This window comes from Hypomesus nipponensis, chromosome 5 (genome assembly GCF_054491055.1).
Source record: "Hypomesus nipponensis isolate SF chromosome 5, ASM5449105v1, whole genome shotgun sequence".
Classification (NCBI taxonomy): Eukaryota; Metazoa; Chordata; class Actinopteri; order Osmeriformes; family Osmeridae; genus Hypomesus; species Hypomesus nipponensis.
The window spans coordinates 2,475,151-2,501,500 of NC_140365.1; the positions used below are offsets into that span (position 1 = coordinate 2,475,151).

A 26,350-nucleotide genomic window follows, 5' to 3' on the forward strand; every position below is an offset into this window, starting at 1 on the left:
CACTTTCATCCAAAGCAACATAAGAATGGCGCTAATAATGTGTCATAGTCAAGCAGCCCAGGCAGACTGGACGGCTGTCATGGCCCGACTAGGATGTGGGCTATTCTGAGCCGCAACAGGAACACACAGTCCAGGCTCCGGACCGGCGGCTGTGACCCTTATACGCTTCTAAAGCGCCCCACATCTGTCTCTGCTTGGAGAGTTTGGGGTCAGTGGTGCAGCCCGGGGCTGGCGCGCCCAGACGTACCCAAAGGCCTCGATCACGTAGGAGGTCACCAGCAAACTCTCCTCGGGCTCCGGTTCCCATGACAACGACACGCTGCTTTTGGTGACATCGGTGACCTCGGGCTTGGAGGGAGGCCCTGGGAGGGCACTGGCATTGTGGGAAATGGAGTCTGTGAGGTCGCTGGAAGACTCTGAGAAGAGGGAAATATATTGTCTATGATAAGGCACACGGCAGACTAGATGGTGTAAATATATAGGTTATGCACTCTAGTAAGGTTTTTGACAGAAATGGGATTGAACATATTTGCCTCAAAAATGTAACCACAGTATATTTATTTCCTGAAATGATTTTGATATTTTCATAAATCGATCTACGTTGTCTTTGTGTACAATAGCGCAATTGTCACTGACTTCAGACAGAACTATATTTCCCATCATACCTCTGACATCCAGGAAGGCACTCCAGGAAGTCTCTCCACTCGAGCTGCTGGCGACACAGGTGTACTGGCCGGAGTCAGTGAGCTGGGAGAACACAGACCAATCAGAGCACAGAGCAGTCAGAACACAGACCAATCAGAACACAGAGCAGTCAGAACACAGACCAGTCAGAACACAGACCAATCAGAACACAGACCAGTCAGAACACAGACCAATCAGAACACAGACCAATCAGAACACAGACCAGTGAGAACCCTAAAACCCAATCAGAACCAGACAACAGACTGACACCCCTTCTGTGGACTGTCTGGGGTAAAAACAGACGTTTGGTTCTACACCTGTCACTAGTTTTATCAGCTTGTCTTCACCTAGGAGTTCAGACTTAAAGTAACAACCTGCTGGCTTGTGTTTTCCCCTGATCCCATTGGTCATCCTGTGTGACCTCAGACGACCTCTGAACCTCTTTTGTCGAGCGTGGTCTCCCAGCGCGCCTGGCGGGCCACACTACACCAAAAACACATTAACCTGGTCTGGCCTGAGCCTGCTTCCAGAAGGGAGAGGGGAGGGAGGGGACAGGGAGGAGAGAAGATGAAAAAGGAGAGCTGAAAGTGCTGACGTTAATTTTCGTAATAAATTTAATTTAGTTGTAGTCAGCCCTCCACATCCTCCGCAGTCCCATCATCATCAATACTGACGCTGGGAAACAGAGACAAGTTCATCTATTTAACACTGGGCTGGACAAACCCCCTCCTCTCCTCTTCCTCTCCTCTGTCACTCTCTCCCCACCATCTCTCCTCTTGATCACTCTCTCTCAGTTTTTTTTTTAATTCTCTAGTCCGTCTTTCTCTATTTACCTTTCTCCCTCCGCCCTCCCTTCCCTCTTCTCATCCCTCTACCTCTACCTCTCTCTCTCTCTACCTCTCTCTCTCTCTCTCTCTCTCTCTCTCTCTCTCCCTGTACCTCTCCCTGTACCTCTCTCTCTCTCTCTCTCTCTCTCCCTAACTCTCTCTCTCTCTCTCTCTCTCTCTCTCTCTCTCTCTCTCTCTCCCTACCTCTCCCTCTCTCTCTCTCTCTACCTCTCTCTCTCTCTCTCTCTCTCTCTCTCTCTCTCTCTCTCTCTCTCCCTACCTCTCTCTCTCTCTCTCTCTACCTCTCTCTCTCTCTCTCTCTCCTCGGTTTTCACACTCACTCCCTGAGGTTTATCCAATCAGCTCTGAGGACTACTGACTCTAATGGATATTCCAGAGAGATTTGGGAGATAGAGGAGGGGTGTGTGTGTCTGTGTCTGTGTGTGTGTCTGTGTGTGTATCTGTCGTGCAGACATCCCTGCCATGATAGGGGCTGCAGATCGGAGAACGCTCTGCCTGGTGAGCCTCGCTTGCTATCTCCTCCTTCTCTTTCTACTCCTTCACCTCTTTCTCTTTTTCCTCCTCCCCCTATACCTTTTCATCTTCCTCCTCCTTCTCCCCCCCCCCCAGCCCCTCCCTATCCTTGACGTGCAGCATGTCTAACCGCTGCCTAGGAGACAAGCACTAAACGACAGCATGAAATGACTTCTAAAAATCAATAGTCTCTATTTTCTTAAAAGCAACCTGACTGCACTTGTCCATTTGAATTACATGCAGCTGACAGTGAATGGGCCCTTCACACTGCTCTCTCACAATGAGCAGGAGGCAAGCATTTACCACTTAACACACACACACACACACACACACTGTGCAACATATATGGGCACATACATTTACACAGTCACTGTGAAAGAGTATTGTGAAATGTGTGTGGGTATCTGTAACTCTAAGTATCCATATGAGTAGCACTGTGAGTGTGTGTGTTAAGTGGTAAGCGGTAAGAGTGCATGCCTCCTACTCATTGTGAAATAGTAGTGTGAATGTGTGTGTGTGTATACTGTATGAGTGTGTATACTGTATGAGTGTATATGCTGTACGTGTGAATGTGTGTGTACTGTATGTGTGTGTGTGTGTGTGTGTGAGAGAGAGAGAGGCCCACCCTGGTGTTCTGGACCTGTAGGCTGCCCTGCTCCAGCAGGACCATGCGAGGGTCACTGCCCAGCAGCCTGGCCCCGTCCTTCAGCCAGGACACCGAGGGCTCGGGCTCCCCTGACGCCCGGCACCGCAGCAGCGACACCCCCCCCAACGCCTGCGTCTGGTTGGACGGGCCTTGGCGAATGATAGGAGGGGGGCGGTCCTTCAGCGCTGGGGAGGAAAGCAAGGAAATGGGAGAGATTCAGAGCAGTGATTGGGGTAACATCTACGCACGCTCACGTACGCATGAAAAAGAGAGGTTGTATTGGTTGCGTGTGTCCAATACAGTCAGGTGGCAGAGCGGTTAGGGAGTTGGGCTATTAATCAGAAGGTTGCCGGTTCGGTTTTCTATGGGCAAGACCCCTACTTGCCTCTGGGAGAAAGTCCCTGTAAGTCGCTCTGGATAAGAGCGTCTGCTAAATGAATACATGTAAATGTGAGGACAGAGAGAACATGATAAGAACACACAGACAGGCCGGGGATATAACCCCCCCATGGGGAGATCAAGCCCAGGACCTTCTAACTGTCAGGTGGCAGTGGGAGACAATGTCATCTTATTTTGTACACACCCTCCCCTCACACACACACACACACACACACACACACACACTGCATACTCAAGCCTGGCCACGGTGCCCTTAATGTGACAGCGTGTCACATGACCTTATCTGTCACATGACCTTATCTGTGTCTTTAGTCTGACTCTGAGGGGTGTGGCCTGTGCAGGCGGAGGGCAGTGTTGTGGGAGGAGCTTCCTGTTTGGGCGTGGGTGGTTGGAGATGACAGGAGGTCAGGAGGCCCACATTGTCTGAGCTCAAAGCTCTAATTACCAGGTGTGGATTGAAGAAGGCCTACCTTCGACTCTAATTACCACAGCTTCCTAACAACACCTCTCAACGCCTTCACACCCTCCCTCTCTCCCGCGCTGTCTCTCTCCCCCTCTCTCTTTCCCTCCCTTCCTTACCTCCCTCTCCTACCCCCTCCCCTCCCCCCCTGGCAGAAACACTTAGCTGAGAATTAAAGTGCCAGGCTGAACAATAATACATCTCCTTAATGCTCTTTAATGCATGTTATGTCATCCTGCCAACATCCTCCACATTTCTATACAGCCGAGCGTTTGAGCTGGTCTGTTTTCCTTCTGGATCTCCTGCTCTCCTCCTCCTCGTCTTCCTAATTTCCCCTCCGCACGCTTTCCTTATCAGTTGTCTGCTTACACACACACCCACACAATACACACACACTGTACACAACCTGCACACCGATAATCCATAGACACACACAAACACACATTCAGGATTGTGTCGACAGCAGCCTCTGTTGCTCTTATCGGATATCACAGCTGTACTTCACTTCAGAGAGCAAGACCAGAACTCCAGCAGAATGTCAGACCAGATACGGCAAGCAAGCGGCCTTAACACACACTGACAACTCCGCTATCAACACAGCTTTCTCAGAATGCATCTGCACCAACACTGTTCGTCTACATACATAGAGTACTGTATCACGCCCCCACAAATCACCAGAGCACATTTTACTCCTTGCTTTATTAATTTAGCAGAGCTTTTATCCAAAGGGACGTACAAACAGTGCATGACACTGTGGGGTTAGGTGTGGCGACGGGATGTGATCGTCACCAGGATGTCACCCCCTGATTCTGTCAGAAGCCTCTGCAGACACGAGCGTCTGCTGTCAGAAGCCTCTGCAGACACGAGCGTCTGCAGTCAGAAGCCTCTGCAGACACGAGCGTCTGCAGTCAGAAGCCTCTGCAGACACGAGCGTCTGCAGTCAGAAGCCTCTGCAGACACGAGCGTCTGCAGTCAGAAGCCTCTGCAGACACGAGCGTCTGCAGTCAGAAGCCTCCAACATGATGCAAGCGAACAGGTTTACCAACAACATTACTGCTCGGTTTCATCATCTCACAAGTCCCGCCCTCCTCTCGACAGCCAATCAGCTGCCTTCCTGGTTAGCCTTTTCCTCCGTTAGCATGGGGACACGCTGCCTGAGCCGGTTTACATTCCCCAAAAACCCGCCTGAGCAGATGGGCATTCAATAATGTGAGGGGGAGACAACCAAGAGAAGAGAGAGGGATGGAGAGAGAGGGAGAGGGAGCAAGAGAGAGAAAGGAGAGGGAGAGGAGGGAGAGAGAGATTAAGCAATGACGGAGAGAGAGAGAGAAGTAAACAGCTCCCAGCTGGCAGGACCTCAGCACTTAAGATAATGATGCTCTTCCAAGGGAGCAGAGAGGTGTAAATGTGGCTCTCCATCAAGAGAGAGAGTTCTCCTCAGCCCTCCAGCTCCTCCAGCCCTCCAGCTCTTCCAGCCCTCCAGCTCCTCCAGCCCTCCAGCTCTCCAGCACCTCAGCCCTCCAGCTCTTCCAGCCCTCCAGCTCTTCCAGCCCTCCAGCTCTCCAGCTCCTCAGCCCTCCAGCTCCTCCAGCCCTCCAGCTCTCCAGCACCTCAGCCCTCCAGCTCTTCCAGCCCTCCAGCTCCTCCAGCCCTCCAGCTCCTCAGCCCTCCAGCTCCTCAGCCCTCCAGCTCCTCCAGCCCTCCAGCTCTCCAGCACCTCAGCCCTCCAGCTCCTCCAGCCCTCCAGCTCCTCAGCCCTCCAGCTACCAAGCCCTCCAGCTCTTCCAGCCCTCCAGCTCCTCAACCCTCCAGCTCCTCAGCTCCTCCAGCTCCTCAACCCTCCAGCTCCTCAGCTCCTCCAGCTACCCAGCCCTCCAGCTCTCCAGCACCTCAGCCCTCCAGCTACCCAGCCCTCCAGCTCCTCAGCTCCTCCAGCTCCTCAGCCCTCCAGCTACCCAGCCCTCCAGCTCTTCCAGCCCTCCAGCTCCTCAGCCCTCCAGCTCCCCAGCCCTCCAGCTCCCCAGCCCTCCAGCTCCCCAGCCCTCCAGCTCCTCCAGCCCTCCAGCCCTCCAGCCCTCCAGCTCCTCCAGCTCCCCAGCCCTCCAGCCCCTCCAGCTCCTCAGCTCCTCCAGTGAGCCCACAGGGAGCCTTATGAAACGTGTGAAGGCATCTGACCGATGAGATCTCACTGCAGCCACATTTCTGCCAAGGTTACAGAGCAGCATCCAACTAACCTCGTTTATGACCCGGCCCGACCAATAGACTAAGTCCAGCACGCATGGGTGTGTGTCTGCAGGTGTGTGTCTGCAGGTGTGTGTCTGTAGGTGTGTGTCTGTAGGTGTGTGTTCTGTTTGCTTAGGGGAAAGAGTTTTGCAGTTATTGTACTGCTTTGTACTACTATGTTGTTTGTGTATAAGTGTGTGTGTGTGTGTGTGTGCAGGTGTGTGTGTGTGAGGCTGCAGGTCTCAGCTCCTACCGTCAGCCACCTCCAGCTGAGCCTTGGCCAGGATGCTTCCAGCCACGGTGAGGGCCTGGCAGGTGTAGTAGCCTGCGTCTGAGCGCTGCACGGAGGAGATGGTCAGCTCTCCACTCACAGACACAGACACGTGACTGTCTCCTGACGGGGACTGGCTGGGGAACAGGAGGTCCTACACACACACACACACACACACACACACAGCATTATACACACACACACAGCATAACACACACACACACACAGCATTATACACACACACACAGCATTATACACACACACACACACACACACACACACAGCATAACACACACACACACACAGCATTATACACACACACACACACACACACACACACACAGCATAACACACACACACACAGCATAACACACACGCACACACACACACACAGCATAACACACACACACACAGCATAACACACACACACAGCATAACACACACACACAGCATAACACACACACACAGCATAACACACACACACACAGCATAACACACACACACACACACACACACAGCATAACACACACACACACACACAGCATAACACACACACACAGCATAACACACACACACACACACAGCATAACACACACACACACAGCATAACACATACACACACAGCATAACACACGCACACACACAGCATAACACACACACACACACACACACACACACACACAGCATAACACACACACACACACAGCATAACACACACACACACACACACACAGCATAACACACACACACAGCATAACACACACACACACAGCATAACACACACACACACACACACACACACAGCATAACACGCACACACACACACACAGCATAACACACACACACACACAGCATAACACACACACACGCACACACACAGCATAACACACGCACACACACAGCATAACACACACACATACACACACAGCATAACACACACACACAGCATAACACACACACACACACAACGTTAAAGCTGGCATTACTCCTAGCGCATATTACATATCTTGATAATTAATTTATATACTGTAAACTTAAAACATGAATTTATTTCAACATCAAAATATTATAAATATACATACTATAAAATATGTATAAGATTTAAGACATTTAAAGGAGATTTGGTACCAGTGAGTTTGATGCATGCCTTTTGAGAACACTGGTACTAACTGATGTTCGAAATATAGTATGACCTGTATGAGCTGTATTGGATGCCTGAGTTTATGTGTTCTCAAAGCAGTGCTGAACTTTAGAGAGGGATTCGCTGTCCAACCCCAGATTAAGCCGTTAATCTAGCAGATTAAATCCAGTAGGTAGATCAGAAGAATGAGAGGACGAGACGGCGTTCAACGAAAATACGCAAAGGTCATCATCCATCATCTGGCGTGGAGTCATCCTTCTCTCTCATCCCCAGCGTGTGTTCCATCAGCGAGGAAGACCCCCCCACACACACACACGCCTCTGTCTTTAGAGAAACCAGTCAAGTTCTCCTATCTGGGTCGGGCTGGTCGTTTACACTTGGTCCAGAAATACATCTCGACCTCCAGTTATGTAATGTTGACACGAAGCCAGGGCCCCCCCCCCCCTCCTCCACAGATTGTTGGACACGCGCAGGGGCGGGTGAAGACGTCGGCCTCATGCCATGGCGCCTAACGACTCCTCTAATGCAACAAAACCAATGTTGTTGTTTGAGACGGGGGGGGGGGGGGGAGTGAGCGATGATCACTTCATCACCAGTCTGGAGGACGAGGACGTCTCCTCTCACCCTCTGGCGCCGTAAACTCCAACCAATCAGCTGCCAGACTTCCCCTCGCAATTAGGCCGATCGAGATTGTGTTTGCGTGTGCAGATTGTGTTGTGTCTGTGTGTGTGTGGGGGGGAATGCATCCAAAAACAAGAAGACGGAGTAGTGTTGTTTGTAGGTGGGTGGTAGAGAAAGGGGTGGAGTTAGGGGGTGGGCTCACCTGGCTGCCCTCCCTCTGCCAGAAGACTGTGGGCTGGGGGTTCCCCCTGGTCTCACAGGGGAAGGTGGCGGAGCGGCCCTGAGCCACGATCTGGTCCCGGGGCCGGACCACGAACTGGGGCGCCTCTGTGGTCACATGGCAGAGAGGCGGGAAACAGTTACAGCCGCAGCGCACTCTCTCTCTCTCTCTCTCTCTCTCTCTCTCTCTCTCTCTCTCTCTCTCTCTCACACACACACACACACATTCAGACACACTCAGACACACACACATTCAGACACACACAGACACACACTCAGACACACACTCAGACACACACACACACGGCTTGGGAGGGTGTGAGCAAAGCGAGGACAGCTACCGGCTACCCAGCTACAGGACTCATGCAACAGGTGATCTTCTAGAATGTTCTCTCAGGAGCCATTACAGCGCACACAAGCCATTCATCCAGCTGGCCACAAACCTGAATGAATGAGACCAACTCATTAGCACGGTGCCTTTACCCCCCCCCCCCCCCCCCCCAGGCTCTGCAGGGGGCTGGGCTGGCACCCGTGTGAACCAGCTTTCTGAAGGAGCACAGGAACTACTGCTACGGAGCAAACACAACTACAGGAGAGGAAGGAGAGGCCAGGGAGGAGTGGTTGGAACGAGGAGGGGAGAGGTGTGTTGAAGGTGTTAGTATGTATGTAGGTGTGGTGATGTGTGTGTGTGGGGGGGGTGTGTTTGGGTGTGTATGGGTGTGTATGGGTGTGTATGGGTGTGTATGTGTGTGTGTGTATGTGTGAGAGAGAGAGAGCAGAGTTACATGCACAGGGTCAGCTCCTACTTACCAACAGGGAGAACTGGTGACAGGACAATGGTGTAGGTGAGAGGGTAACACAAGACACAGGAGAGGAGAGAGGAGGACAGGAAAGAGGAGGAAGAGGAGAAAAGAGGAGAGGAGGAGAGGAGGAGAGGAGGAGAGAGGAGAGAGGAGAGGAGGAGAGAGGAGAGAGGAGAGAGAGGAGAAAAGAGGAGAGGAAGAGAGAGGATAGGAGAGAGGAGGAGAGAGGAGAGAGGAGGGAGAGGAGAGTAGGAGTGAGGAGAGGAGGATGGGAGGAGAAAGGAGAAGAGGAGGAAGAAAACAAATGCAAATCAGGAATGAATGTGGTGGTGGGCACATAACTCCAGTAGGTATGGGGGGTAGCAAGGGCTCAGTCAGCAGGACAGGTGATGTCACCACTCTCGGGAACAGGGAATCACCTTGACAACAGGAATGGGAGGGAGTAGGGGCAGGAATGGGGGGGGGGTAGCTTCAGAGTAGCCCGTAGAACAGTAGGTAAATGTTGCTGTCGCACTGGGCTGGATTTAGTCACGCTCAACTGAACTAGACAGGATACAGAATCTCTGGTGGACACCTGCCAACTTCCTGTGAACCTTGTTACCTCAAAGGCCCTGAGGACATCATGCCCTCCTCTCTCCACTCTCTGTCTCTGCATCAGAGCTACCCCTCACTGAGCAGGGCTTAATGTGCTGATGTGGAAGAGCTGGAGGAGGAAGACTGGAGAGAGAGAGGGAGGAGCAGGGGGTCCAGGGAGAGGAGGAGTGGAGAGAGAGAGAGGAGCAGGGGGTCCAGGGAGAGGAGGAGTGGAGAGAGAGAGAGAGAGAGAGAGAGAGAGAGAGAGAGAGAGAGGGGGGGGGGTAGAGGGAGAGAGATGGAGGGGCAGGGGGGGTCCAGGGACAGGAGGATTTAAGACCATTGGTTCTGGTTGGGTTTCTCATATCTGCTGCGTGGCTGGAGGTCTGGAGCAATCATGCAGCCTGGGCTGTGTGGGAGAGAAGCTCATCCCAGCCCCGGGCTCCCTGCAGGGGGGCAATAACACCGACAGGGAGGGGGCGGGTGGAGGAGGAGGTGGGGGGTCTGGGTGAAGGGGCTGGAGGGAGGGGTCTGGGTGGAGGGGGTGAAGGGAGGGGTAGAGGAAGGGTTTGGGTGGAGGAGGTGAAGGGAGGGGAGGAGGAAAGGGTCTGGGTGGAGCGTCTGGGTGGAGGGTCTGGGTGGAGGGTCTGGGTGGAGGGTCTGGATGGACCGTCTGGGTGGAGCGTCTGGGTGGAGCGTCTGGGTGGGGCGTCTGGGTGGAGCGTCTGGGTGGAGCATCTGGGTGGAGGGTCTGGGTGGAGGGTCTGGGTGGATGGTCTGGGTGGAGCGTCTGGGTGGAGGGTCTGGGTGGTGCGTCTGGGTGGAGCGTCTGGGTGGGGCGTCTGGGTGGAGGGTCTGGGTGGAGGGTCTGGGTGGAGGGTCTGGGTCTCACCTCGGACGGTCAGCGTGGCAGCGGCCTCCACCTTGCCCACCCGGTTCTCCGCCACGCAGGAGAATGTGCCCTGGTCATCTGATGAGGCCTTCTTTATCCTCAACAGGAAGTCCTCCTTCTCATACCTGATGTCATACCTGGGGGGGGGGAGAGAGCGAGGGAGGGAGGGAGGGAGGGAGGAGAGAGACATAGCGAGGGAGGGAGAGAGAAGGAAGGATGAGAGAAAGAGAGAGAGAGAGAGAGAGAGAGAGAGAGAGAGAGAGAGAGAGAGAGAGAGAGAGAGAGAGAGAGGACAGAGAGGACAGAGAGGAGAGAGAGAGAGAGAGAGAGAGAGAGAGAGAGAGAGAGAGAGAGAGAGGAGACAGAGAGAGAGAGAGAGACAGAGAGAGAGAGAGAGAGAGAGAGAGAGAGAGAGAGAGAGAGAGAGAGAGAGAGAGAGAGAGAGAGAGAGAGAGAGAGAGAGAGAGAGAGAGAGAGAGAGAGGAGACAGAGAGAGAGACAGAGAGAGAGAGAGAGAGAGAGAGAGAGAGAGAGAGAGAGAGAGAGAGAGAGAGAGAGAGAGAGAGAGAGAGAGAGAGAGAGAGAGAGAGAGAGAGAGAGAGAGAGAGAGAGAGAGAGAGAGAGAGAGAGAGAGAGAGAGAGAGAGAGAGAGAGAGAGGAGAGAGAGAGAGGAGAGAGAGAGGAGACAGAGAGAGAGAGAGAGACAGAGAGAGAGAAAGAGAGAGAGAAAGAGAGAGAGAGAGAGAGGAGAGAGAGAGAGAGAGAGAGAGAGAGAGAGAGAGAGAGAGAGAGAGGAGACAGAGAGAGAGAGAGAGAGAGAGAGAGAGAGAGAGAGAGAGAGAGAGAGAGAGAGAGAGAGAGAGAGAGAGAGAGAGAGAGAGAGAGAGAGAGAGAGAGAGAGAGAGAGAGAGAGAGAGAGAGAGAGAGAGAGAGAGAGAGAGAGAGACAGAGAGGAGAGAGAGAGAGAGAGAGAGAGAGGAGAGATTACGGTGGTGTTCCATCAAGTTAGTCCTAACTTCCAGCTCTGTCTGCAGACATCAACATCACCTGCAGAACAGCTGCTTTGATCATACACACCACAACATCCACACTGACAGGAGCAAACCAATGACTGTATACATGCAGGTCAACCAGATCACTTGTCCCACACATTTAAACACTAGTTAGTGGACATTAACCTTCCTCTCTCAGAGACTGGCTCCTCTGAGGCAGGCTTAAGACGCCCTGCTCAAGTTCTGCTACGGTGGGGTGGTGTAGGGAGGTGTTGTGGGGGGAGATGGTGGGGTGGGGTGTGGGGAGGAAGTGGGGGGCAGAGGAGGCAGGCAGAGGGGGGGGGGCAATTATGCAGGGATGAAAGCCATGGCAAAATGAAAGGTGCTTTCAGCTGGAACCCTGACTGTTCCACTATTTCAATATTTATGAAGAAGAGGCACCCACTGTGGCGTGTGCTGGGGTGTGTGTGTGTGTGTGTGTGAGAGAGCAAGTGAATGATAGTGTGTGTTTGTGTGTGTGTGAGAGAGAGAGAGTGACTGAGTGTGTGTGCCTACATCACACACACACAAACGGGTGAGAATGACTTGAGCCGTGCAAAATAACTAATTCATAGAGATACACTACGCATCAGTGTGTCTCCACCAGCGTCTCTCTGGAGAAGTCCAGACCAGACTCCTGTAGGAAGACTCCCTCACACACACACACACACACACCTCAGCAGCCTGCAGGTCTGACACAAGCACACAGCATGGACTACATCTGTCTCAGGCTCTGTGAAGCGGCGGTCTGTAAAACTGACCGTCTGTCCGTCCGTCCAGACAGAACGAGGAGGAGGGAGGGGAGGAGGGGGGGAGATGGGGAGGAAGAGGAGGGGGAGATGTCCCAGATCAAAGCTGAGGTGAGGGGAGCGTGGAGGAGACTATCGATATCAGCCTGTCCAGGCTGTGTGAACCAGCTGAAGGCTCCAGTCATGTCTCTGACCCAGATAGACGGGCTCTCAGGGGACCCTCTGCCAGGGCCGGGCCGGGGGAGGGAGACAGGGAGGCAGGGAGGCAAGGAAGCAGGGCTGGAAGTAGGCCATGTTTCTGGAGTCAGGGGGTGTGGAGATGGAGAGGGCAGCTCCAGAAAGCCAGACAGGCAGCCAGACAGGCTGGCAGACAGACTGGCAGACAGACAGGCTGGCAGCCAGACAGGCAGCCAGACAGACTGGCAGACAGACAGGCTGGCAGACAGACAGGCAGACAGACTGGTAGACAGACAGGCTGGCAGACAGACAGACTGGCAGACAGACAGGCTGGCAGGCAGGCTGGCAGACAGACTGGCAAACAGACAGGCTGGCAGGCAGACAGACAGGCTGGCAGCCAGACAGGCAGCCAGACAGACAGGCTGGCAGGCAGACAGACTGGCAGACAGACAGGCTGGCAGACAGACAGGCTGGCTCCCTCCCTGGCTGTCTGAGGATCCCCATGACCCGCTCTTACACCAGACACACACGCTAGCCACGCAAGCCCACAACCCACTTCCAGCTCCCACCACTACGCCCAAACGTGCCCCACATCCCAGGCAGGAATCTCCATTCTGAATCCGACCTGTCTTCTTCTGTTTGAGAGCTCCTCTACAGCTTGCTCTAACTGCTCTCTCCGCCCGCTGAAGAGAGCACCAACCAGTGAGGGAGGACTGACGGAGAGATATTTATTTAGGAGACACTTTTATCCAAAGCTTTGTGAACGGGTGGGGAGGTTTAAACCTGGGGGAGCACTTGATCTGCAGTCACATGCTCTAACCACGGAGCTACACCCTCCCCACTGAGGTGCTGGCCTTGGATAGGCCAGCCAGGGCATGTGACCTCACTTCCCCTGGTCTGGTCCTCCTAGCCCAGTAAATGCATCACGACATCGGTCGGTTGGTCTAAAAGAAGGCTCACTGAGATAATGATACATGGCGATGCACTCAGAGACGACCAGACAGATCTGATCTGCAGTGGGAGGTTACCCAGGGAGAAACACGCGACAGAAATATTATTCAAAACTATACTTCTCGTGGAGAGAAGATTCAAATGAAAACCAACCCCACCAGTTAATATTATGGACGCAACGTTGGAATAAAAAGAAGGAAATGTAATTGGGACACCACAAGCCCTAACTCTTCACACGCACAAACAAAGTGTTTTGTGGTGCACTGTACCATGTTTGAAGTACAGTAGACCAACACAGCTACCAAGCTAACGTGTAATAGCCATGCAGTGGAGCAAACCCTGTTTGTGTAGGGCTATGGCGGCCATTTACATTTCCCCCTTATTTGATCCAACAGGCACGTCCATAACATTAACCCAGATATATGGAATCTGATTAGAATGATATAGTGCATTGGTGATATCCATACATGATGTGACATATTCACTGATCTGGGTGAGACAAAGATAGTGAGCGCAAACACAGACCAGACCACATGGATCCACTGTGACCTCGGTGGAATGTAGTTCAAATTGCATATTACATGAACAAGGTTTATTCATGGAACAACAGGCTACTCTGGAGGGGGGGGGGGGGGGGGGGGCACAGTGTGCTATCATGATCAAAGCCACACAGGCTCCCCATGGCAGGTGGTGTACCTCTCATTAGTCCTGCTTCACTGTCAAGTCATGATTACTACAGCTTCACACACACACACACACACATGTTGAGACACATGAAACACGGATCCACATGTGTTGAGACACACACACACACGCACCCGTGGTACTGTACGTACGTGTTCACACACACACACACACACACGTGTTCAGACACACACTCCTCACCTGCCGCGGGGCACGTCCACGTCATCCTTCCTCCAGCGCAGTGTGGGCGGAGGATCTCCCTGCACCTGACATCTGAGCTCCACCCCCTCCTCCACCAGCACCACCTGGTTCACTGGCCTGCGCACAAACCTGGGCCTCTCTGCACACACACACACACACACACACACATAAGGTCAAAAACACATGCCCACACAAAGAAAACACACAGAAAACACATTCACACACAAACAAAACATATTCGTTTCTGTAACATATTCAGAACTCTTATTTCAAGTCCATATTTAGTAGCTGGACTGTCTGTGTGTGTGTGTGTGTGTGTGAGTGTGTGTGTGTGTGTGTGTGCTCCTCACCAAACACAGAGAGCTGGGCTGTCTGTGTGTGTGTGTGTGTGTGTGCTCCTCACCAAACACAGACAGCTGGGCTGTCTCGCTGTCCCGCTCGCCCACCATGTTTGCAGCCACACACACGTACTTCCCTGCATCACTCTTCCTGGTGTTGGAGATGGTCAGCTTCCCTCCTCTCACCTGACACACACACACAGATGGTCAGATTACACAGCTCACAGCTACATGATGTATACAGTGTATACAGTATACAGGCAGACAGATCGAGAGATCGACAGACAGATAAATAGACAGATAGACAGATAGATAGATCAATAGATAGTTCGAATGATAGACAGATAAATGCAACAGCACTGGCTTCTAGACAAAAAGTCGGTTGATGACCAGTGTCAGAGGTCACAGGTGGGAGGGGCCTGTTCGCTGAGGAGCCCCCGGACTGGATCATAGAGAGGTCAGAGGTCAGAGGGTGTCTCACCGTGATCCTGTCGTCCTTCAGGTCCAGGCGAGCCTTGTCCTTCCTCCAGAAGGTGCTGGGCTCCGGGTGACCCCGCGGGGCCAGGCACTCCAGGCTGGCCGGCTCCCCCACCGCCACCACCACGTCCTGGGGGTTCTGCCTGAAGTCATCACGCAGCACTGCCAAGGAGAGGGCGGAGAGGGGTGGAGGGGTGAGAGAAAGAGGGAGGGAGAAGGGTGGAGCGATGAGAGAAAGAGGGGGAGAGAGGGGTGGAGGAATGAGAGAAAGAGGGGGAGAGAGGGGTGGAGGGGTGAGAGAGGGAAAGGCAAGAGAGAATGAGGGGGAGAGAGAAGAGGAGAGAGGGTTCCTGGTTAGCTCAATCCAGTCCCACCTCCAGAGGGCAAGGCACACAGCTTGGCATATTGAAACCCAGCGCAGAAGCCATGAACAATCGACTGCAAATAAAAAACCCAAATTCACACATTCATAATGAAAATCAATATTAACGAGAGGCTTCGACTGCCAGGCTGGCTGGGAGAGACCTCAGGTACACGATGAGCCACTTTTACGGATAATTGGCGGAACTCAAACTCCCAGAGGACACCTCTAGTCAAACAGGAAGTCAGCAAGAGCCAATGCCCTCGAGCCAAGCTGTCAATCAAAGCCTGCAGTGATGCTGGGTGGGCTTCTGTCTGTCATGGAGGCTGGCACATGCTGCCATATGGCTGGCTGGCTTCTGTCAGTGTCACATGTCACACCCCAGTGTGAGGCACCCTGCTCGGCCTGCACGGCGACACGTCCACCTCCCTCCTACTGTGTCAGATCAGATATGGCCCCAGTGCATCACGCACAGCTGTGACACACACACAGACAGTCACAGAGGCTGGTGGGTGCCCCTGGCTAGGACGCCGTACAGTATCTTAGCCGTGAGACAGAAAATGAAAACGAATAAATAAAAGAACTTAATTCACAGATTTACTGGAAGTGCAGGGTGACGGAGGAGGGGGGGGGGGGGTTATTAGACAGACAAGAGGCTTGTCAGGAGCGCGTTTGCGGCAGGCAGGAGTGAACTGGAACAGAAAGCTGTTGCTCTCCACAGGAATGGCAGTCTCACACAACGAGCTGCTTCCCCTCTCTGATGGGCTGAACCCCCCTTTCTCCTCCTCTGTGGGGGGCTGCTGTGTTTGTGTGCGTGTGCATGTGTTTAAGTGTGTGTGTGTGTGTGTGTGTATGCGTGTCTGTGTTGGGGGTGTGGTGATTCAAAGCCGTTGAATGTGAAGTGTGGTTCCTTGCCAGTGCGTTGGTCGGCATGTTCCTGTCAGGCTGTAATTATTTGCAATGTCTGGTCCCATCAGGAACCTTCCTGGCCCAGCGCTGCCTGATTGTGTATCACTCAATTATTCAAACGAGACATCCAGGATCCTCCACTTCCAGTTATCACGTCGGAAGAAGAGAATGATTCTGAAACGCTCTTCGTCCCCCATCACAATGGGAGGTAAAACACGTTACAATGTGGAGGTATTTGAATACGAATTACCATAGGGAAGTCATTACGTGATTAGAGGCAGGAGTGGGGAAGAGGGTTCTGGGAGCTGTGGTGGTTTAGCCTAGTGATGTTGTGTCATCAGAGAAGCTTATGGAAATTCAGTTGGAAGATTCCAGTGATGGCAAGACAGGATTTGGGGAAGGGCCAGTGCTTCAATATAAAATATTTAGGTCTACATATCATGTAAAGAACATGGAAGACCTGCTACTTCTGTCAGACAGACAGTTTAAGACAGACAAACAGACAGGTATGGGACTATTGTATGAAACAGCAGATATGATTGTTGCATAAATACTGTGATTAAAAAAGATCTTAGGCACCAAGAGCTTAAATGTTGTTTTAGATGAGGTTACTTTACTGTGTCAGTCGAAAAGAGAAATACATACACAATTTGTGTTTTCATTTAATTATTTCCTAATTTATTTTTTCTATATTTATTATTTATTTACTATTTATATGTTTGCACAAGATGTCTGCACAGTACTGTATATTTAGTATAATCACTGTAACCCTCATATACATAACAGATGCTAGTTTGCTCTGCCAGTAGTGTTGTTTTTGGCGGCCTGTTTTAATGGTAGTTTTAGTCTAGTCTTTGTGTCAAGCTGTCATTTTAGTTTGTATTAGTTTTAGTCACGTTCATACTCTTTTTAGACTAGTCAAGTTTCAGTCGGCTAAAAGTCTGAGCATTTTAGTCTTATTTTAGTCAGGCTTATACGTGAATATTTTCGTCTAGTTTTAGTCAACGAAAACTGATGACACTCTCTCATACAAACACACACACACACACACACACACACACAAACAAACACACACACTCATCACACTTTCAGTCGGTTTCAGCTCCAGTGGCTAACGTGTAAAGCTAACGTCTAAAGCTAACGTGTAAAGCTAACGTCTAAAGCTAACGTGTAAAGCTAACGTGTAAAGCTAACGTCTAAAGCTAACGTTAAACTGAGACACATTAACCACAGCCTCGTGTGTTGGCTAATAATAATAACGTGACTAAACTGAAGTTTCGTCTCGTTTTTATTTTGTAAACCGCATTTCGTCTCGTTTTTATTCGTCAACAATATTGTATTATACATTTAATTATAGTAATCGTCACATGACCAGCATTTAGGGTGCGTCTCGTTTTCGTCACGTGATAAAGGTTCGTTGACGACGATATGTAGTCATCCTTTTCGTTGACGAAAGCAACACTATCAGCTGGACAGCAGTGACAGCCTTGGTGGGGGTCTGACGAACAGAGAGAGGAAGACAGCCGGAAGGGGCGTGTCACTTTCTCAAATACAGATGAGGGGGTGTCCCATTTCTGTCACAGTTTTGGCACACACACACACACACTGTACACACACACACACATGCACACAGTTACACTTTCACACACACATAATTCTACTGTACACACAAACACACACAAACACAAACAGCTAACCCGTTCTTATTTCACAAGCATTTACCGAGGGCAGAATTTTGTCTCTTTCTACGAGAACGACAGGCAGCGCTTAGAGATGCAGAAAGACACTGCAGGGGGGTAGGGTGGAGGGGGGGGGGGGGATTTTTGAATAAATAAACAAGTTAGCATGTCTGTGCCCTCAAACAGTCATCAGCAATCAGTCAGGGGAAAGTTGAGCATAGAGATGCGGTGTGTTTAGACTCTGTCCCCTGAGGGTGAGAGAGAGAGAGCAGACCTAGCACTACCTATTATAACTGCCTCTTTAGCAAGCCCAGACTGCACAGCCATCCACAACACAGGAGCCACCCCCCTCCCATCCCCTCCCCTCCCCCCCCCCTCCCCCACCAGGAGAGGACTCCTGGCTCATAGTAGATCCATCTTCCCTGTCGTTCCAGCAGTCACCGTCTCTCTTTCTCGCTGTCAATTCCCTCACCCCTACATCCTCCCTCCTCCCCTCCCTCACCCTACATCCTCCCTCCTCCCCTCCCTCACCCTACATCCTCCCTCCTCCCCTCCCTCACCCCTACATCCTCCCTCCTCCTCTCCCTCACCCCTACATCCTCCCTCCTCCCCTCCCTCACCCCTACATCCTCCCTCCTCCTCTCCCTCACCCCTACATCCTCCCTCCTCCCCTCCCTCACCCCTACATCCTCCTTCCTCCCCTTCCTCACCCCTACATCCTCCCTCCTCCCCTCCCTTACAGCTGCAGGACTACCGTTGACACGCTAACACATCTATAATTGATTCATGTTAAGACTCTTCTGTCTCTTCAGGCATTCACGCCGCGCACACCGCCGCTGTCATCCTAACCTCATCCCTGAACCTCATCCCCACTTCCTCCAACACACTGACCCATCCTTCCACAGGGCACACAACACACACTTGTGTGGTGTGGTTGGTCGTTGGTTCTGTTTTGAATGGATGATTCACAAGCTCTGACATCATCCCCTCTTCACTCACACTGGGGTGGGGACCATGGCCTATCCTGGGATTCTAGGAGAGAGAGAGAGAGAGAGAGAAAGAGAGAGAGAGAGAGAGAGAGAGAGAGAGAGAGAGAGAGAGAGAGAGAGAGAGAGAGAGAGAGAGAGAGAGAGAGAGAGAGAGAGAGGGAGAGAGAAAGAGAGAGAGAGAGAGAGAGAGAGAGAGAGAGAGAGAGAGAGAGAGAGAGAGAGAGAGAGAAAGAGAGTGGTGGGGAGAGAGGAGAGGGAGAGAGGGGGGGAGAGAGAGAGAGGATGTGCAGCGGATGGTGGAGCATGGAGAGCGCGTTCATCCCCAGCTGGAGCGTGAGTCAGGGATCTGAGCACGGCCTTTTATCTGCCTTGTTGAACTAACACAGAGATCGCCCGGGGATGGGAGCCTTTAGTACACGAACACAGATCACACACTGCACTGTGGCTACCACGCTTCACAACCCCGACGGAGAAAACTTCAGAATGCGAAATAATGACCGTAAACGTTTTCCCAGTCTACTCCGGGTTTAATCAGCTAAGTTACCGCACGGCTGTGTTGGCCGCGCGTGTAAGAGAAACTATGGGAGAAGGAGACGGAGAAAGCTTGAAAATGTTACTTTTACAGAAAATAAACAATAAATGTCGGACTCATTTAGCAAGCGCTAACATCCCCTCTCCCCCCCCCCAAAAAAACTGCTGAAAACAGACGGGTAAATCCTCTCGCACATTTGCTAATTTCTCTCCGTCGGTTCAGGTCTGCGGGGATTTAATTGAGGAAAGTGGAGTCGTAACGGGCAGGGAAAGCCTGTGACCATCTGTGCCTCGGAAAACCATCCAGCGCGTTCAAACACACGTCAGCGGAGCGGGAGGCCTTGAGCTTTGTTTACCGCCTCTCTGCCATCAACACGTCCCTCTCCCACTGCAGTCCTCTCAGACAGATGGCCAGGAGGAAGACTGACTAGCTAAAGCTAACCCCCGAAGCTAATGCTACATTCCTTCCCACCGCTTCCATCCGCTGACATTCAGGACAATGGGAAGCCGCATTAATATGGTAATGCGATGCTATCTCGCCGAACTCAAATCACAGACGTGCCAGCCGAACATGTTGTTTTGATGGCGGAAAGTGATGACGGTGACCTTTGCTTTGGCGTGTGATCCGAAAAGGTCAAAGGTGACTGTAAGCTGTGTGCGTGTGCGTGGAGGGGAAAGGGGGGGGGGGTTAATTGTGGTGTGGGGGAAGAGAGTCGGAAATCATTTCTGAGGAAAATAACTGAACAAAACTAAACGGGTATCATGCCCAACAGCAGGGCGTTGAAACACAGCAGCCCCCACAGTGGGCTGGTGTACCAGCCCCCACAGTGGGCTGGTGTACACTGCTGGAGGGAGACAGCCTCATCTGACAGCCCTGCCAACCTTCTGCTGGATCACAGACAGCCACAACAAGCCAGTGACATGTGGACGCCAAGGAGCAGGTGTGCCCCCCCCCCCCCCCCCCCCCCCCACCAAACACACTACAGAGCCTCTGGAAGCTGCAGTTTAGATTATTCACCCCAAATCTCTTAATCACATTTAGACACTCTCCCTGCAGTGTGTTTCATCCCCCCATACACACACACACACACACACACCAGGTTGCTGAAGCTATGGACTGAAGGCCAGACAATATGAAACCACAGTTCTACTGGACATAATAACATTCCCATTGAACTCTGTCTGTCTCCTGTCTATCTCCCTGTCTGTCTCTCTGTATGTGTGTCTGTCTCCCTGTCTGTCTCCCTGTGTGTCTCCTGTCTATCTCCCTGTCTGTCTCTCTGTATGTGTGTCTGTCTCCCTGTCTGTCTCCCTGTGTGTCTCCTGTCTATCTCCCTGTCTGTCTCTCTGTATGTGTGTCTGTCTGTGTGTCTGTCTGTCTCCCTGTCTGTCTCTCTGTATGTGTGTCTGTCTCCTGTCTGTCTCCGTCTGTCTCATGTCTGTCTCCCTGTCTGTCTCCCTGTCTGTCTCCTGTCTCCCTGTCTATCTCCCTGTCTGTCTCTCTGTATGTGTATCTGTCTCCTGTCTATCTCCCTGTCTGTCTCCCTGTGTGTCTGTCTCCCTGTCTGTCTCATGTCTGTCTCCCTGTCTGTCTCCTGTCTCCCTGTCTGTCTCTCTGTCTGTCTCTCTGTCTGTCTGTCTCCCTGTCTGTCTCTTTGCTTGGAGCACAAGGGCAGATAAAGATGGTCTATTCATCATAGGGATGACTGCAGTGCCACCAGCAAATAGCATCCATTCTTTATGGATGACAGCTCTATAGACAGATAGACACAGGGAATCCGTCAATGCTATATCCTCGTCACTGGGTGATCAGAGACTCTCCTCTGATAGAGGACACTACCTTCCCACACACACACACACAATACATACAATTCACAAACACACACATACAGTATGTGTACATTAGAGTTAACCCTAACCCCCTCCCTCCCTCCCTCTCAGAGATCCTGAACACACAGAGCAGTGGGCCTCACTGTCAAACACAGACCGCAACACACATATCCCCATCAGCCCGTGTGTGTGTGTGTGTTTGTGTGTGCCAGTACAGAGAGAACCAGGGCAAGAGAGAGGAGAGGAGAGAGACAGCCAAACACAACAGCTTATTCCACAGAGGTCTCCATGTGGCTAGCTTCCAAGAATCAGCTTTTATCTGTCTTCCCCTCCCCATCCTCTGTCTGTCTGTCAGTCTGTCTCTCTCTCTCTCTCTCTCTCTCTCTCTCTCTCTCTCTCTCTCTCTCTCTCTCTCTCTCTCTCTCTCTCTCTCTCTCTCTCTCTCTCTCTCTCTCTCTCTCTCTCTCTCTCTCTATGTCTCTCTCTCTCTCCCTCCAAACCTTCTTATCTTCTCCCTGTCTCCCTTAGCAGCAGTTCTGCCTGGAGTCTCTACTCCTCCATGATTCTGACTCTCTCTTTGTCTCTCATTCATCTCCTTTCCCAATATCTGCCTCACACTATCTCTCTCTCTCACTCCTCCTTCCCTGAGCTCGCTCTCTCTCTCTTCTGCTCACAAACCACCCTGCTCGTGTATTCCCAGAGCTCAGCACTAATCTTTCCCCCCAAACCATCGTCCTCTTCTCCTGCACCATCTTCCTGCCACTGCATCCACAATCTTTCCTGCACCATCGCCACCACGCCATCCCTCTAAATCCCCCCTCTCCGATGCTATATCCATCTCCCTCCCTGAAGGACAAACAAAAACAAATAAACAACATGCTTGGAAGAGATGCTTGCTAATGCTCACCCAAAGCCTGAGCCATGGACACAAACAGAGTGAATTCAAATATAGCACGTCGTTAACGAAAGACAGCGTGTGTGTGTGTGTGTACAGTGTGCTGCGCAAAATAACTGTAAATGTGGGCGAGGCTGACTCCAGGACAGCTGAGCATATCGGCACCTCTAATCCCGGGGCTGGGGTGGCGTGAGACGGACCTGGATGGAGACCAGCTGAACGACAGGGTCGGACGGCCAAGTGGGATAGAGGCAAGTGAGCACTTTGAGACGAGCGCTAAGCTGCGGTCAGGGGAGGCAAGGAAGGGGGTTAAGGACAACGCCTAACTAGCAAAACGCTATCTGAAGACGTTCCACTAACCCTCTGTTGCTACATCAAACCGCTCACCAGTGTCATCTGAGCAGAATCAGACAAACAGTGTCTGGTTGACCAGTGAACAGGTGCCAGCAGTAGGATAACCAGAAGAGGCTAGCACTAGGACCCATCCAGGGATTAGCATACGTCTGGCTGCCTGTCACTCAATTAATACTAATTTGATTTTCCTGTTTAATCAGAGTGGGTGTTTCGGAGAGAGGCAGGCAGGCAGGCAGGCAGGTTCTAACCCCCCAGCTTCCTGTGGCTGGGCACACTGCTCTGTAATTGTGACGCGAGCAAACGGCGAGATCAACGAGGAACGGTGTTCTGGTGTGGGATCTCGCTTCACCTGTTCCTCGCCGCACACACACACACACACACACACACACACACACACACACACACACACGCTCGCGCGCGGCCAGCTTGGCTCCCTGCAGTGCGATGGAGGCAGAGATCCCTCCCAGCTCAGTTATTGCGCGGGGCCTCGGGTCTGGCTTCCTCCACACAGCTCCAGTGACAGCGTGTGATTGATCACAGGAACCTGTCCGGCTGCACACAGCCCAGAAACACACAGCACGGGCTCCTCTCTCCCCGCGCCCACTGGAATAAGACTTTCAATCACGGAAGGGGCTGACGGCCGCCGTGACAAGTCTGGGTCTGCAGTATGTGTGTGTGTGTTCTGCTCTGCTGGGCCTGCAGTGTGTGATTGTGTGTGTGTGTGTTCAGCTCTGCTGGGTCTGTAGTGTGTGAGTGTGTGTGTATGTGTTCAGCTCTGCTGGGTCTGTAGTGTGTGAGTGTGTGTGTGTGTGTGTTCAGCTCTGCTGGATCTGTAGTGTGTGAGTGTGTGAGTGTGTGTGTGTGTGTTCAGCTCTGCTGGGTCTGTAGTGTGTGTGTCTCAGGGCTGACAGTGGAGCCGGTCGGGCTACACCCCCTCCTCATCTCGTACGACGCCACGCGCCAAACTCGATTGTCTGAGGAGAGACGCGCGGACGCGGCCGGGCGCAACGGCCCCCCGCGGGGCGTGGCGGGGATCAGACGGCGGTGTGCCTCCTGATGGAGGAACGAGGAAATTGAAACGGGCGCCGATGCTGACGTTCAAGGACCTCTGACCCGCTTTGCTGTCGCAGAAACAGTGAGAGAGACAGAGAGACAGAGAGAGAATGAGAGAGAGAGTGTGTGAATGTGCAGGTTGTGTATGCGTGTTTGTGTAAGGTCCCTTCTCTCGGCTGAAACTGCCGTCACCGTGGCAACCCCCAGCACCTCTAGAGGTGAGAGAGCCATGCCCGGGGGGCTAATTAGACCCTGACCCCTCCTCCATAATGACACCCTCATTACCTGGGCATGCCCTTGGCTGTGTTAACACACACAACAACACACAGAAATAAAAAACACAACAACAAACAACATAACTAAAAGCTCTCTACAGTCGAAGGCTCTTTCAAACCTGCTGATTTGACTGGTTGTGTTTGTATCATGCGTGTATATACAGTAGATATATGTAGATGTTAACATGTTATGATCACTATGATAGTGACAAGGACAGAATAAGGATCAGTAGTGTACAGTGTGAGTACACATTACTATCTAGGATAGCTTCCTACTTTTTCTTTTACTTCCAACCTTCCAACTTATCTTTATCATCCTTCCAACTTATCTTTAATTAGCTATCCCCATCCAGTAGTCTAAAACTACAGATCCTATCCTCTGTATCTATAGAAGATTACACATCCCATCCCCGTGTCCATAGAAACATCTAGAGATGGCTCCCCTGTATTTCTAACCGTGTACCTGCGTCACACACACACACACACACACACACACACCAAAAGCATCAACAGCAGGTTTTTAAACCAGTCAAGAACCTTGGCCACCCTCGTTATCTTAAGAACAGTGAGGAAGTTACTAATTAGAAGTGGCGAACGTGTATTCCAGACAGACACAGCAATCACTCCTGCTGTTAGAAACCAAAATATCCTCATTAAATCCCACTCGAAACAAAACGCATGTCGCAGTAGGCAGGGAGGAAGGTGAGGACGAGGAGGAGAGAGGAGGACAAACATGATCCCAGCTGAACAGAGAGAGGGTCAGGAGGAGAGAGGAGGAGGAGATAAGGAGAGGAGGAGGAGAGGAGGAGGAGGAGGAGATAAGGAGAGGAGGAGGGGAGCAGGAAGACAAACATGATCCCAGCTGAACAGAGAGAGGGTCAGGAGGAGAGAGGAGGAGGAGATAAGGAGAGGAGGAGGAGAGGAGGAGGAGGAGGACGAACATGATCCCAGCTGAACAGAGAGAGGGTCAGGAGGAGAGAGGAGGAGGAGATAAGGAGAGGAGGAGTAGAGGAGGAGAGAGGAGGACGAACATGATCCCAGCTGAACAGAGAGAGGGTCAGGAGGAGAGAGGAGGAGGAGATAAGGAGAGGAGGAGTAGAGGAGGAGAGAGGAGGACGAACATGATCCCAGCTGAACAGAGAGAGGGTCAGGAGGAGAGAGGAGGAGGAGATAAGGAGAGGAGGAGTAGAGGAGGAGAGAGGAGGACGAACATGATCCCAGCTGAACAGAGTGAGAGGGACAGGAGGAGAGGAGGAGACCAGGACAGGAGGAGAGGAGGAGGAGAGGAGGAGAGGAGGAGGAGGAGGACGAACATGATCCCAGCTGAACAGAGAGAGAGGGACAGGAGGAGAGGAGGAGACCAGGACAGGAGGAGAGGAGGAGGAGAGGAGGAGAGGAGGAGGAGGAGAGGAGGAGGAGGAGAGGAGGAGGTAAAGCTGAGTGGCGTCAGGCTGCTTTGCTCCTTCTCCCTGAGAGGCTGTTCTGAGGAGACACTGGGGAAGAAAACACCTTCCCCACAAAACAGCCCTGTCCCCCCTCTCCCCCCTCTCCCCCTTCCCCCAGCAGGGAGCCACAAAGCAGCCCCGCTCCGCTGCTGTCTCCAGCAGCAATGGAGGGTAGAAACCCCGGCACCTCGCGTCTCCCAGGACTGCTCCTGACAGGGGGCTGTGGAAAACACACTTGTGCCCCGGCGGTTCAAGGAAACGCTTGTTTCTACTCCAGATATAGTTACTGTGACTGTGAGGTCACCAAACTCTGAACACCTGTCTCTGGGTAAACAAGTTAGTTACTATCAACAGCCGTATATTTTCTCCGGCTGTCAGAGTGACAGAATGTTATCTGAGTCAGTGAAGATAAACATATGATTTACTGTAGTATGGGAGAGTCAACACATTCCTTTTGACTGGGGGTGAGAGTAAACATATTTAATGATGTATTTGTGTGTGAGAGAGAGATAATGTTCTTGTGTGTGTTGAACAGCGTGTGTGTGTGTGTGTGTGTGTATAACCATGTGTGTTTATGCATCTATGTGTGTGAGTATACACGTGTTTGTCTGAGCATGTGTGTGTCTATGTCTCTGTGTGTACCTGTGTGTGCCTACATGTGTGTGTGTGTGTGTACGTGTGTGTGTGTGTTGGAGCAGCTGCGTCGAGAACGTGCTCAGCAGACTGTGTAATCCACAGCAGAGTGGAGATCAGGAACCTCAAGTTAACGTCACGCAAGTAGCAGCGCAGCCCCCCACTCCCCCCATCACAGGTCCAAACCCTGCCCCTCTGCTGGACCTCAGAACAACTATTTCTGTAGGTTAGCAGAGCCCACGTCCTTGTCAAGGTCACATCTGGCGAAAATATGTCAAGGCATGTATTTGAAATGAAATAGATTACACACCACCATCCATCCACCCACCCACCCACCCACCCACCCTGTCTCTGTCTCTGTCTCTGTCTCTGTCTCTGTCTCTCTCTCTCTCTCTCTCTCTCTCTCTCTCTCTCAAATCCTAGATGACTAGATGATTGTGTATTTCAGCATCTGTACAACTGGGAGGTCTGTTAACAGTAGCTACTGTAGGAACG

At 52.0% G+C, this 26,350-nt stretch overlaps 1 protein-coding gene across 1 annotated transcript in view; it reads right to left on the minus strand.

The window, feature by feature from the left end:
* LOC146287756 (roundabout homolog 2-like) overlaps positions 1-26,350 on the minus strand; it is a 77,476-nt gene that overhangs the window by 21,950 nt on the left and 29,176 nt on the right. The window contains exons 3-11 of the mRNA XM_084698474.1: positions 14,906-15,063; positions 14,490-14,610; positions 14,087-14,225; positions 10,294-10,430; positions 8,009-8,133; positions 6,027-6,198; positions 2,671-2,876; positions 666-747; positions 248-416 (exon numbers count right to left, since the gene is read on the minus strand). Coding sequence (XP_084554600.1) covers positions 248-416; positions 666-747; positions 2,671-2,876; positions 6,027-6,198; positions 8,009-8,133; positions 10,294-10,430; positions 14,087-14,225; positions 14,490-14,610; positions 14,906-15,063 — 1,309 coding nt within the window. The remainder of the gene's footprint in view (positions 1-247; positions 417-665; positions 748-2,670; positions 2,877-6,026; positions 6,199-8,008; positions 8,134-10,293; positions 10,431-14,086; positions 14,226-14,489; positions 14,611-14,905; positions 15,064-26,350) is intronic.